A 14961-nucleotide genomic window follows, 5' to 3' on the forward strand; every position below is an offset into this window, starting at 1 on the left:
ACATATCTGTTTTGTTTTTTTAAGTAACGTTGACTGGAAAGTACAGGAAAGCACAAAATCTCAAAGAATTCCTAAACACTCCTGCCTAGTGATAACCACACATCATTCAAATTGAGGCTTAAATGCATTTTTTTCTATCCAACTACAAGAGTCACATTTGACTAAAGCTCACAATATGACTACACCTTCCAAATCTTTGAAACAGCTGCTGGTGTTTCAAAAGCTGCATCATAGCTTTTCTCCAACTTCTAGGTTGGGAGTGTGGCAGAAGCAACGTCAGTACCTCGACTTCCACTCCCTCCTCAAATCCCCAGTCTCGGTCCTTTCTCTCTCTTACTTTCTAGAGATGGTTTATTAAGCAAAGCACTCTGAGAACTCCAGGGCTGGCAGCTGGGAAGAGGAAGGCACAGACTGGTACTTTTCACAGTGGTCACTAGTCAGCCTACACGGCCTTTCGTCTATGGCCTTCCCTCGCATCAAGTAATATAAAGTCATAAATACCAGTGGTGAACTTTAAGTGCAGGCCGGCCAACAGCTTCCTAAATTATTTGGCCACAAGACTTCCCCATTTGTATCTTGCCCTCATGAACTAACATCTTGAACAGCTTCAAGTTCCATGGAACATGCAAGCCTTGGGGAAGACAGTGAAGTGGGGGTTGTGAAGCAAAAAGGCATGTACTACCTTTTGTTTTCCTTTTTGAGACAGGTCTCTCTCTAGTCTGTATCCTTGGCTGTCCTGGAACTCACTTTGTAGACCAGGGTGGCCTCAAACTCAGAGATCTACCTGCCCCTGCCTCTGCCTCCTGCCTCCTGAGATTAGAGGAGTGCACCACCACACCTGGCAGTGTGTACTCTGACTGTTGGGAATCCAAAAAACAAATTCAGTTCTAAGAGACCAGAGAACTAATGATCCCTCATGCTGGAGTGTCATTGTGCCTTGAACCCTCCTCCAGTGATCAGCTATCAGGAAGTAGGAGAGTAGGCAGCAAAGCACGCCAACCCATTCCATAGATCACAGGATACTGTCCCGGACTGCTCTCTATTTGCCGTCTCTCCTGTGGCAAGGGGTGTTGTAATTACCGCTTTCTCTGAGTCGGCCTCTGCCAGACGTTTCAGTAATGCACCTTGTTGCTCCATTAGTCTCTCGGAATCCTTCAGTAGGGTTGAAATTGAAAAACATAATTTAAATAAATACCAGAGTACTATATCTCACTGATTCCTTTCTTTTCTCTAGATACTATACATACATACATATATACAAACATACATACATACACACACACATACATACACATATCATATAAACATATATACACACACATACATACATAAACACACAAACAGATGAATACACACAAATACATACATATACACATAAACACACACTCATAGATACATACATACATACATATATACATTTTTTTAGGACTTTTATGTATATGGGTACTTTTGTCTACATATACTCTGCATACCAGAATACCACACCAGACACTTGTGAGCCACCATGTGGTTGCTGGGAGTTGAACTCAGGACCTTGGAAGAGCAGTCAGTGCTCATAACTACTGAGCCATCTCTCCAGCCCCTCCAAACTTTATTTCTAACCATAAGTCATGAATGTTAATAAAAGTTCAATCCATATGCCCCCAACCACCTTCTAGATCTCAATCTAAAGCTAAAACTTTGTCAGTTGGCCTTCCCAACTCTTTCCTAGTCATTACATTTAAATTTTGATTCATTTTACTTTTTCCTCTCTTCTCTTGGTTTTTCAAGACAGGGTCCTTCTGTGCAGTGCTGGCTGTCCCGAAGCTCACTCTGTAGACCAGGCTAGCCTTGGATTTAAGAGATCTGCTTCCTCAGCCTCCTGAGTACTGGGATTAAAGTCATGTACCACCACACCTGACTCATTTTACTTCTAATATTTTTAAAGAATTGGCCCTTCACATGTACATGGGTGTTGTGCCTTTGTGCCAATGTGATAGGTTTGTGTACCACATTGTGCAGTGCCCACAGAGGTCAGAAGAGGCCATCAGATCCCTTGGAACCAGAGTTACAGAGCAGCTAGGATAGGACTCTGGACCCCGGCACCATCTCTCCATCCTCGATGTGTACGACTATTTAACCTGAATACAGGTATATGTACCAAATGCTTGTCTGGTGCCCACAGAGGTCAAAAAACAGCATCAGGTCCCGGTAAGCCATTGTTACAGATGGTGGTGCCCCTTCATTTTTTGGGGTTGGGGATTTAGCTCAGTGATAGAGCGCTTGCCTAGCAAGCACAAGGCCCTGGGTTCAGTCCTCAGCTCCAAAAAAAAAAAAAAAAAAAAAAAAAAAAAAAAAAAAAAAAAAAGAATGTTTTGCCTGCATGTACGCATGGGCCTCACTTGCATGTAGTGCCTACAGAGGCCAGAAGAGGGCATCAGATGGTTGTAAGCCACCATGTTAGTTCTGGGAACCAACAGGATCCTCTGGAAGAGCAGCCATTGTGCTAAGCACTGAGCCATCTCTCCAGCCCCACCCTGTCATTACATTTAGATTCTCTTACAGACACTTATCTTTCCTCAAGGGAGCAGTAAGGGACTAACATGTAATTTTTAAATAATGGTATCATTTATGTCTTACAGCCTTAAGCTGTGGTGGGGGTGGGGGGTTGATTTTGGGATTTTCTGTTTGTTTTGTTTGAACACTGCCTCATTCTGTAACCTGGGCTTGCCTAGAACCCACTATGTAGCTCAGGTTGGCATTGAACTCCTTGATCTTTCTGCCTCCGTCCAAGAGTTGCAATTACCCATTAGAGTACAGGCCACTATGCCAGCCTTGTAGTCCTAGAATTTGTTCTATGTGTATGACTGCTTTGCCTACATGTGTGTTTCCTGAGGAAGTCAGGAGTCACCAGATCCCGTGGACCTGTGGTTACAGACGGTTGTGATTCACCATGTGGGTGCTGTCCTCAGCACAAACAGCACGTACTCTTATCTGTTCAATCTCTCCGGCGCCACCTTGATTTTTTTTTAAATAAGACCTCATGGACACGAATGTTTATGTCCTACAATTAATATTCAAGTGTCAATCACAGTGACTGACAATGATACTGCACTGGGTGCAACACACCACTCTATAAGAGTCCATGTGTTCTCATCACAAAGTCACTGAATTTACTGTGCTGACCGTTCCCGAAACATAATCATCTACCCAACAGCTGCAAATACTGACTGTCCTTATTGGTCAAGTACTCCTTTCTCAAGCTGGCAAAAGTAAAAATAGTAGGTCCTAAGTTCAGTTCCCAGCACCAGGGAAAGAAGATTAATGCCTTTTGGGAACATTGTTAACTATGGTAAAATATGAAACATAAAACTTGCCTCTTTACTTGTTAGGCATACAGCAGTGACAATACACTCACAGAAAGCAGTCAGCAACACCTCATCTCCACAGAAACCCTGATCCTGGCAGCGTCTACGGCAGCTTCCCTCTAACCCTTGGCAACCTGACACTGCTTTCTTTCCCTGGTGCTGGGAACTGAACTTAGGACCTGCTACATGCTAGATGTGCCAAGAAGAGTGCTCAGCCGCTGCATTTCAACCTCTCCGTGTCATTAGCATCCCGTAACTATTTTGATTTATGTGTGTGTATGTAGGTGCATATCAGGTATGGAGGTGCACACAGAGGCCAGAAGGGGGCGCTGGATGCCCTCAAGCAGGAATTATAGGCTGTGAAGAATGGCTGGTCAGAATCAAATCAGATCACAGACCTGAACGCTGGGAATCAGACTCCAGCTCTCTGAGAGAGCAACAAATAGTCTTACGGATGGAGTCACTGCCCTCGCCCCTAGCTTTGTATTTACTCTTGCATTTCCTATGCAGGCCAGCCTCATGGAGATCCTTCCAACCCTCTTGCCCCTGTCTCCCAGGGTGCTAGAACTTACAAGTCTCTGTTGCCACCTGACTTCTAAAATTTAAACCTGTCTCCCATGTTCCTGAACATGCACATTTGCATACAATGGTTGTGAACATGGATATGTATGCACACACTCATGTATGTGAAGGCAGAGTATGTATGCCATGCATGTGTGCAGAGATCAGGACAACCTTGGATATTTTTCCTCATCTCCTACCTTCAGACTCAACCTAGCTGGTTCTCAAGTTACCAGGATTCCCCGTTGTAGACAACAGCTCTCCCCAGAAGCTTCTCCATCAGCTGTGGGCACTTGAATCCATACCTTCTCAAGCATTTTCCATCTGCGCTACCTCCCTGCCCACTCTATCTATAGTCTTCCATTACATTAACACCTCCTACAGTCTGGGCAATCATTGTCTAGACATGCGGACAATGAGGCAGCAGACACTGCTGGCATGGGCCACAGTCTCCAGGTGATACCAGGAAGAGGGGTGCAGCACCTCGCATGGCTCTCAGAGGAGCTGAGCGCTCACTACCACTCTTGCCAGCCCCAGGCAGCCGGCAGCAGGTGTGCTGCTCTAACTTACACTTCCCTGGCCACAGGGAGCCTCTGCATCTTAGACACCAACGAGTCACCTGCCTGTCCTCTGATGACTTTCTGCTCTCCCTTGCTCAAGTCCCCAGTTCATTGCATCTATGACTGCACCCCCAAGTCTGCGTCTTGACACCTAGATGGAGCAGCCCTTGCAGGAGGCTCGAACTCGTATGCCCTCTAATTTCCCAGGTCCCCTGAAGCCTAAGTCTGCTAAGGACCTAGGAGCTGGCAAGGGATGCACTAAGCACATGGAAAGCCCGAGTAGGAGGATGGAGCATTCTTTTTTTTTGTTTTGTTTTTTTTTTTTTTTCCGAAGTTGGGGACTGAACCCAGGGCCTTGCGGTTGCTAGGCAAGCGCTCTACCACTGAGCTAAATCCCCAACCCCAGGATGGAGCATTCTGAAGACAGAATGTACTCATAGACACAAGATAAATAAACCTTTAAAACAACAACATGAAACCCTCCCATGTTCTCCACAAAAGAGAAAAAAAAAATCGCAATGGCTATAGAAAGGCTTTCTGAAAGTGTCACACCCTCCCAGGACAAGAAGCAGCAGCCACAATTTAGCAGGCACTTGTTCCATGCCAGGAAGGATGTCAGCCTGTCAGTTCTCATACATAAACTCTCTCATCTTTGCACAATCCCCAGTGGAGGATATTTGTTCTCCCATTTTATGGGGATACTGGGTATGAATTACCTGCATGAGATTACCAGGCCAGAAATTAAACAAGTGTTACTACTTTAGAGAAGAACTTAGCTATAATTAGCAATGTTAATAGAAAAATATTCTAGAATACCAATCATCCATCTATCTATCTATCATCTATTTATTTGAGACAGGCTCTCATTGTGTAGCTTGTAAATCACTGTATTGAAGGCTGGGCACAAACCTGACAATCCTCCTGCCTCTCCCTCCCAGGCCTGTGCTGCCTCGCACATTCAGGAACTTTCAGGCACAGCTGGATGACAGACATGAATACAACATGGCATGAACAGAATGGCAAAGCAAATGTCTGTCAACAGAAGGGTCCCTTCCAATGAGGATGTACTCATGAAACCTGTATTAGGTCTTAAGGAGAGGTAATGTCACAAAAGTATTAGGAGGACATGGTGACTGACACAAGCAATCCTAGCACTTCAGAGGCAGGATTGCTATGGGTCTAAGGCCACAGACTGAGTTCCAGGCAAGCCCAGACGATAGAATGTAACCCTTGTTTCAACCAACATGTTGTACAGACACACGCAGGGAAATACACACACATAAAAAGAAAAAAATAAATAAAAATGAGAATACAGTTTTTCTTTAAGGAGGTTATCACAAGTAGACACAAGGGACTTGACATTGAAAGCTGGGCAATGAGTATACCACTTTTTATTAATTATTATGTGGCCTCTGTGTATGTATGTGCATGTATGAGACAAAAAGCATCTGATAAATATCATTTCTCAAGAATGTTCGTTCAGCTGGGGATGTAAGTTGGTAATAAAGGTCTTGTCTAACATGCATGTGCCCCTTCCTCAATCCTCAGAACCATGGAAAATACAAATGTCTGCTAAGCTAGCAATACTCACATCCCCAGACTCAACTTTATTGGAAAGGCCCTGAGGAACAAGTGTGTACACAGTGGGCCGTCCACTATATTCTGTGAGCAGTGGAGGGTGGGGGTGGTTGCCATTGGTGCAGAGCACAGCTGGACCTGAGGAATACAGGATTACATATAAGGAAGGCACAGACAGACAAAGGCAACATCGCCTCATCCACATACGGAATCTGCAAGACTCAAACACAAGCAGAGACAGGAGGTACAACCGGTAAGATATTAGGCAAGGACTCAAGATTTCCGTTACAGGGCTGAAAGACAGCTCAGTAGTTAACTGCATATGCTACTTTTGCAGAGGACCGGAGTTCAGTTCCCACCACCCAATAGCAACTCACAAACTGCCTCTAACTCCATCTCTAAGGGAGATGCTCTCTTCTGGCCTCTGTTGGCACTGCATTCATGTGCACGCGTACGTGTGCACACACACACACACACACACACACACACACACACACACATACAAACACATACACACACACACACAGAGAGAGAGAGAGAGAGAGAGAGAGAGAGAGAGAGAGAGAGAGAGAGAGAGAGAGAGAGAATAAATAAATCTTAAAATATTTTTTCGGCTAGAGAGATGGCTCAGTGGTTAAGAACACTGGTTGCTCTCCCAGAAGTCCTGAGTTCAAATCCCAGCAACCACATGGTGGCTCACAACCATCTGTCATGAGATCTGATGCCCTCTTCTGGTGTATCTGAAAACAGCTACAGTGTATATAATAAAATAAATCTTGAAAGAAAGAAAGAAAAGAGAGAAAGAGAGAAAAGAAAGAATCAATCAATCCCACATAATTAAAAAAAAATTTAAAAAAATATTTTTCAACTACAAAATAGTAAGTTCAAAAGACCCACCATGCAACAGAATGAGATTGGTTTCTAAGTGTTGTTCCCACAAATGTGCAATGTATGTCCTACATACAATTACCCTCTTGAGTCCATAAAGTGCACCTATCTATTACAGAAGAGCATGCTGAAGCCAGGCATGACAGTTCAAGGCTGGGACTCCAGCACTCAGGAAGCACAGGTAGCATGACAACCTTGAGTCCCAGGTCAGCCATAAAAGGAGATACTTTCCTCCCCTAAAAAACCCTGCTACTGCCTTTTTGTCACTCTCCTATTCTCTCAAAGTCCATGTTTCAGGGCTGGGTGTGGGGGCACACATTGTTAATTCTGCCACTCAGGAGGCAGAGGCCAAGGGACATCAAAGCCAGGAGTAGGGCACTTTGAGAGGTGCACACAGGACAGAGCCAGGTGTGGGGGTACATTGGGAGGTGCACACAGAAGGACCAAGAGTTTGAGCTTACCCTCAGCTAGAGGTTAAGCTCTAGCCAAGCAGGAGCTGCATGAGACCCTTCTCAGAATTAAATAAAGAGGACTCCAAGATGACTCGGCTTACTATGTAAGCCTGGTAACCTGAGTTTGGTCCCTGACCCACATAAAGGTAAGAAAATCAACTCCACAAAATTATCCTCTGATCTCCCTACTTGTCATGATATGCGTGTACATATACATGCACCATATACACGAGTGTAGGGATTTGACCTACAGGCCTGTGTGAGAGGCGAGGCTCCAACGCTGAGCAATGATCCCAGCTTTTCTGTCCCCTCTAATTTCCCTCTGCCCTTGTCAAGTTATTTAGAACACAGTCTCACTATACAGGCCAAATGGGCTTCAAACTTCCAAACGTCCCTCAGACTCTAAGGGGTTGACATAACATGCACAATCCACTTGTGTTTACTTGGAATTAAGAAAATCAGGTGAAACCATTCAATTTGTGGGCAGCAGCCAGCTTAGGCTACAACATTAATATACAAGGAGAGAGAGGAAGGAGGTAGAGGAAGAAGAGGGAGAGAAGAAACTTTAGGTCTGGGACTGCCCCCTCCCGACTCCTAGAAGCGCCTTCCGACTGCTCTGGTCCTTCTGCTTCCAGACCCACTGGGACATGTGACAGTACCAAACACTTGTGTCTCCCAGTCCTTTCAGGCCAGGCCTTACAGAGTTTAGAGACAATCCAGCAGGGTTCAAAGAGTGAGCAGGTAGGAGAGAAGGGTGAACGGAATCACCCTAGTTCAGATACTCACCTCTTTGCAGTGCTGCTCCCTCAACAGATCTCGGAGGGTGCGGTTGGTCTCTTCAAAGGTGCTCAGCTTCTGCAGGAGAAGTTCCTTCTGCCTCGTTAAGGTGTTGATGTCGGTGCAAGTCATCTGTTTCTCCTGGAGGAGAAGCGTGTGTTACACAGTGCAGGACAGGCAGGCCCCATGTATGTTACACAACAGGGGAAGACAGGCAGAGTGCTTCAAGAGTTGGAGATGCCAAGAAGCAAGACACGAGGTACTGAGGCACAGGGGTGGAGGAGAGGTGTCCTGAAGTGGGTGTGGGGAAGGGGAGTGGAGAGGGGGATGGGAGTACTCCGTGTAAATGAGGCTTCCTGCAGGCGGCAAGAGAGATGGCAATATTTGGTGGCTGACACTCGCAGGAATCAACCACATGCCTTGACTCACTGTGATCCCAAGTGGCCCATGATTTGGTCTCCTTAGATGCCCTGATCAACAGAGGTCATCTTCAAGGGACCAAGGCCCAGGAAGTGAGAGAGTGGGGGGGTTGGGACTGAGCAGTTAGGTGTGCCCTCCCCCAGCCTAGAGATGTCATAAAGTCAGTCTGATGACTTCGTGAAAGCCCCCACCCCACCCCACCCCACCCCATCCTATGGCTCCACCTACGGTTTTCAGCTTCCCGATGGTATCCTTCAAGGCCATGACTTGTTTGGCAGCAGCCGCCCCATCCATTTCAGCCTCCACCAGTTTGGACATGAGGCATTCCTTCTCCTGCTGGAGGTGTTTCTTTTGAAGCCTGGGGCCAGAAAAAAAACAGGATTCCTGAGATCTAGCAGGACCCAGCCTACCCAGAGCTCTGATATCCACCTCACAATGGCCCGAGAGACTCCCTTCCAGCCAGGAGACAATGAGGAAGAGGTACAGACAGCCCTTCCAGGCAGAGACCTACCTGCTTCAATATTAGAACAGAGGCTCTACCCTGGGGTCCCATGGCATAACCTATGGCCTTGACTGCCAAGACTGCCTCCATGTTCTTGAGCTTACTCGCCCCTTCTTGTCAGCAGCTCTGGCTCAGTCTGGGTCTCTTGTAGCCATGGCTGGCTTTAAAAGTTACTATGCCACAAGGATTGGGCTTCAATTCACAATCCTGCTGGATCTACATCCTGGTACTGTGTCTACAGGCATGTGCCGCCACGCCTGGTCACTGCTCAGCTTTTAAAAGTGTCCCTCACATCCTACAAGTGTTACCCAACAGGCTCGGGGGTTGTGGCTCAGAGGTCAAGCGCTGAGCATGCCCAGGCCTTGGATTCTATACCTACAAGTATATACATAAAAAACATGCCAACTCCACACGCCTGGGACTTCTGTGGCTGCTTTCACCCTCTGCAGCCAGCCCTGACCTACTCTCTATTGCTCAGGGTAAATGATGGCTACCCTGGGTCTCCCCACAAAATGTTCTCCACATTTCTTCCAATGCCCCCTGCCTAACCCTACAGTCCTGCCTCCCCAACATCCTGTTTAAAGGAGTTCTCTGTCCACTATCCACACCGCCACCGCTGGGGCTTCCTTTGCCCCCGGAGCCAGCCGCATGATACGCTGGCTCCCTGACTGGCACTCCTAGAGCTGCCTCCCTCCACTGTCTTCATTTTGCTTCTAGGGCTCTGGGCCAGCCGGAAGGCGTGAACCCCGCCTGGGTCCCTTACATGGTGAAGTCCTTCTCCTCCTTGATGCGCTCGATGTTGTGTCTGAGCACTGTGTTCTCATGCTCCGTCTCTGCAAGCTCATGTGCTACCTCCTCCAGTTCTTCCTTCCTCTCCTCCAGGAACCTTTTGGCCATTTGGCGTTCACCTTTCTGCATCTTGACCTGGGGAAGGGGACACAGGAAAGGGAAACCAAAAGGATGGCTCGTCCCTGAAGACCCACTGTTCCATGTCACCCCACCAAGAAAAGTGATAGGGCTCTGTGCCTGGGAGCTTCCAGACATTGTCCCGTAAACAGTCACACAAACATTGACTGTCCTCTTCCTCCAGGCATACAGTCTACCCTGTCTGTACATGAAAAACCTGAGTACAAAGAAGCTGAGTGATGCGTGCTAGCCAGGGGTGGGGCCAGGCAGCAACAGTAGTACAGTTGGCATGCCACAGGAGGGAAGATGTCACAAAAAAAGCACAGTGAGCTATGGAGGTCAGAGGGCCTGTTGCCAGAAAGGTCTTAGAACCTCCAGTAGAGTGGAGAGTTAAAAAGAAACAGGTCGGGGTTGGGGATTTAGCTCAGTGGTAGAGCGCTTGCCTAGCAAGAGCAAGGCCTTGGGTTCGGTCCCCAGCTCCGGAAAAAAAAAAAAACAAACAGGTCCCTTAAGCAGTCAAGACCTGGCTTTTAATGCCAGTCTTCCCTGCTTCCTGGTCAGGGTCCACATAGGGGCTATTTCCAGCCCCATTCCCATCTCCCTCCTCACAAGTGTCCCTGCCACATGCGAAGAGAGATTTCCTCTGTCTTCTCTATTCCTGTTCAGCCTTTCTAAGCAGCAAAGGCTGTGCTCTCTGTTTTACAGACACTTTATCCAGGTGGAAGCCGTGAGCCAGAGAGCGGCACACTCCTGAAACTGCAGCCCTCAGCAGGCACTAGAGGATGGCTTAAGTCTGAGGCCAGCCAGAGCTATGTAATGATGCCTCACACAACAAATGAATAAGGGCTAACACAGGACCTTCACCGATGATGTGAACCAAATCTGGCCACCCACTCAGAGTGCCAGAAAAGCTAAGTATTCAGAGAGGGCTCCCAGCATGGTGGAAACTCAAGCTGCCCACTGACCACTCCAAACAGATGCCATGCGAAGAAGGCTTGCTGAGGACAGGCAGGAGATCCACGGAGGCAGCCTGTGGGAAGGATCCACTAGCTAAGCAGCTTAGCCCAAACTAGTTGTTCTCAGGGTGCCAGCTTCCAACTCCGTAGCCCCTCACCTCAGATTTGAGACAACCGACCGCGTTCATTAGACTGTCAATCTTCTTATCGTAACGGTTCATCTTACAGTGACCAGAATCGTCGTCTTCTGTAGAAAGGTCACTCAATCGCATCACCGAGACCAGCTTTTCTGAAGATGGTGGTGTGATCTCCAGGCAATGAGGTGGATTCTGAGGCAAAGGAGGGAGAGACACATAAGCCGCTAAGGCCAAGCCTCTGACAGAATTCCATTGTAGTTATTTGCTCACTGGAGGCTTGCTGACTGCTAAAGTGGTGGGCAGAGCCAACACAAGCCAGTGGCAACCCAGAGGTCCTGCCCAGGAACCAACCACTCCAGACCCTCCCGAAGTAAACATTACCTACCCAAGTCTAAAGGATGGTTTTGAAGAATTTCTAACATTGAAAAAAAAGGCATGGGTTAGAATGCTGAGATAAGAAGGCCAGGTCTGCGGGCTGTGTGCCTGAATAGTCCCAGCTACTTGGGAGGCTAAGACTTCTGCAAGAGGAGTTCAAGACCAGATCAGGCAACATAAAGAAACATTCTACCTTTTAAAAAAGAGAAAATGAGAGAAACAGACACATGCTGGTTGTGGCACACGCCTTTAATCCCAGCACTTGGGAGGCAGAGACAGATGGATTTCTGAGTTTGAGGCCAGCCTGGTCTACAGAGTTCCAGGACAGCCAGGGCTACACAGAGAAGCCCTGCCTCCAAAAGTTGAAGAGATGTGACACATCTCCTCTGGCGTCCAAGACATACATGCAGTGCTTTATGGACACTCAGGCAAAACACCTACACAATAAAACAGATGGCTAACAAGAGCTAGAGAGGCGGCTCAGCAGTTAAGGGTGTGCACTGATCGTGCAGAGGACAAAGTCTGCTCCCAGGACATCAGGTTGCTCCCAACTACCTTGTTAGTCCCTTCCAGGGAGCCTGAAGCCCTCTTCTGGTGTCCCTGAAATATCTGCAGACACTCACAAGTACATACTCTGCCATCTGACCACTGAGGAGGTAGAGGCAGGTGCATCTCCATGAACTCAAGGCCAGGCTGGTCTACGGAGTGAGTTCCAGGCCAGCCATAAGTAGACATAGAAGCCGAATTAGATAAATGTAACTTAAAGCTAGCTCAATGCCTACCGCCATACACACGGCCCTAGGCTCCAGCCCTAGCACAAAGCAAGCAGCTGGGAGGGGTGGCTCACATCTGTATTCTCACTCGAGAGGTGAGACAGGAGGATCATATAAATTCCACTACACAGCAAGTTCAAGGTCAGCCCTGTCTCAGAAACAAAATAAAATAAAAATTAACACTACATCTTTAGTACCAGTTACTGCAAAATTTGAGGCAGGAGAATCACTTGAGCCTATAGATTTGGGCCAGCCTGGGCAACATAGCAAGAGCTCATCAAAGGAAGTGTTTTAACCCCTAGTAATGCAAAAACAAAAAAGTTACAGAAACAGCTTCTGTGGTCCTAAGAAAAATGTGCCTTAATTCTTAATGACAGCAAAGGAACGAGTCCACTTCTGAGAAGATAAGGAAAGAATTCAGAGTATGAATACAACTCTGTTTTTAAAGGAGCGAGAGCCTGGAAGGGTAGGTCAGTGGGTAGAACACTGGCCTAGTTCACACAGGCCTTTTATTTAATCCTGAGCAAAGCAGGGGGGCTGGAGAGATGGCTCAGTGGTTAAGAGCACTGACTGCTCTTCCTGAGGTCCTGAGTTCAATTCCCAGTAACCACACGGTGGCTCACAACCATCTGTAATGGGATCCGATGCCCTCTTCCGGTGCGTCTGAAGACAGCTACAGTGTACTCACATAAATAAAATAAATCTTAAAAAAAAAAAAAACAAAGGAGGGCCAGAGACTGGCTCAGGGGTTTAGAGTATTTGATGACATGGGCTGCTCACACCTCTCTGTACCTCCAGTCCTAGGGGACCTGACACCCTCTCTGGCCTCTGCTGGCACTGCATGCACATGGGTACAAGGACACACAAATAGGCACTCATGCACATGAAATAAATAATAAAAAATTCATGCAAAAGTGAAACTGTGATGGGAAAGGCCAGGGCAAAGGTTACTCTGGTAAAGAGGTGATGATGAGAATAGGCCAGAGACAAACTGGAAGCTGGGCCGGTGGCCTGCATCTGTACTCCCAGCACTGAGGAGTTCCCCGTGAACTAGAGGTCAGCCTGATCTACACAGGGAGTTTCACATCAGCTATGCAATGACAACCTATCTTTTAAAAATTTAAAAAGGGGGGTTGGGGATTTAGCTCAGCGGTAGAGCACTTGCCTAGCAAGCGCAAGGCCCTGGGTTCGGTCCCCAGCTCCGGAAAAAAGAAAAGAAAAAAAAAAAATTTTAAAAAGGGGGGTTGGGGATTTAGCTCAGTGGTAGAGCGCTTGCCTAGGAAGCGCAAGGCCCTGGGTTCGATCCCCAGCTCCAAAAAAAAGAACCAAGAAAAAAAAATTTAAAAAGGGCTGGTTTAGAGCACTGACTGTTCTTCCAAAGGTCCTGAGTTCAATTCCCAGCAACCACATGGTGACTCACAACCATCTGTAATGGGATCTGATGCCCTCTTCTGGTGTGTCTGAAGACTGACTAGTCATATATATAAAAATAAATATTAAAAAAAAATGTTAAGGGGTTGGGGATTTAGCTCAGTGGTAGAGCGCTTGCCTAGCAACCGCAAGGCCCTGGGTTCAGTCCCCAGCTCCAAAAAAAAAAAAAAAAAAAAAGTTAAAAGACTGAGAAAACTTAGATCTTCTTTCTTCTACAGACAAATAATGGGGAAGGGGTCCAATATGGTGAGGGATGTAGCTCGGTGGTAGGGTGCATGCCTCACTGAGACTGAGTCATTCCCCAGTACCAACAAAAACAACAGATCAACAATACCACCTCAGGTAGGGCTGGAGCAGCGGTTCAGTGGTTAAGAGCATTTGTTGCTCTTGCAGAGGACCCAGGTTTGACTCCCAGCATTCACAGGATGGTTCATAACTGCCTGTCAATCTCATTTCTTTCCTGAGCTCCATGGACACTGCATGTCCCTGGAACTGGAATGCTGGTCAATTCTGGGAACTGAGCCTGGAGCCTCTGCCGAGCACAGATGATGCACAATTCCTAACATCAATATGGTGGCTCACAGCCATCGACCCGGGGATCTAACGCCCTCTTCTGACCTGTGTGACACCAAGCACACACATGATGCACATGCATGCAATGCAAACAAAGCACTCACACATGTAAATAATGTGCCCTCAGGAATTATGACGGCCTCTGCTCTCTGATTGTGGCTCTATCCCAAATGTGAACTTCCCGGGACCTTTCCCTTCTGCTCAAAATGTAAAGCATGCATCAGGGCTTTCCAGGCAGCACCAGGAAGGGGATGGAGGCCAAGCTAAGACAGAGCAGGAAAACAGCTGCAGTTTGAACTCCTGGGAGAGCTTAGACAAATCGCCTCTCCGGGGAATCGTTACAATTAAGCTTCCAGGCAAGGGACAGGACTATATCTCCCAGCAACCTACAGCAACCGGAAGAGTACTTTCCGCAGCATCTCTCTTTTTTTAACTAAAATTAATGTGTGCATGTGTGTGTGTGTGTGTGTGTGTGTGTGTGTGTGTGTGTGTGTGTGTGTGAGCGCGCGCGCGTGCGTGCGTGTACTTGTGCATGCCATGGTATACATGTGCAGGTCAGAGGAAAACTTTTTGAGGCTGGTGCTTGACATCTACCCCTCCATGATTTATAGAAATTTAGATCAGGTCACCAGACTTGATTAAGACTATACCTTGACCAGCCACTCTCAGCAACATTTCTTTCCTTTAACCATGTGGATCCCAGGGACTAAACTCTGGATCATCAG

General features: G+C 47.2%; 1 protein-coding gene across 10 annotated transcripts in view; it reads right to left on the reverse strand.

The window, feature by feature from the left end:
• Positions 1 to 14961, reverse strand: part of Odf2 (outer dense fiber of sperm tails 2) — a 46338-nt gene that overhangs the window by 21329 nt on the left and 10048 nt on the right. For 6 of the 10 annotated variants that reach the window (XM_032902917.1, XM_032902915.1, XM_032902924.1 and 3 more), the window contains 5 exons: positions 11106 to 11276; positions 9849 to 10009; positions 8812 to 8941; positions 8173 to 8304; positions 1081 to 1152 (listed from right to left, as the gene is read on the reverse strand). In XM_032902917.1, coding sequence (XP_032758808.1) covers positions 1081 to 1152; positions 8173 to 8304; positions 8812 to 8941; positions 9849 to 10009; positions 11106 to 11276 — 666 coding nt within the window. Of the gene's footprint in view, positions 1 to 1080; positions 1156 to 8172; positions 8305 to 8811; positions 8942 to 9848; positions 10010 to 11105; positions 11277 to 14961 lie in introns of all 10 variants that reach the window. The other 4 variants (XM_032902916.1, XM_032902923.1, XM_032902920.1 and 1 more) reach the window with 1 other exon arrangement.

This window comes from Rattus rattus, chromosome 5 (assembly GCF_011064425.1).
Source record: "Rattus rattus isolate New Zealand chromosome 5, Rrattus_CSIRO_v1, whole genome shotgun sequence".
Lineage (NCBI taxonomy): Eukaryota > Metazoa > Chordata > Mammalia > Rodentia > Muridae > Rattus > Rattus rattus.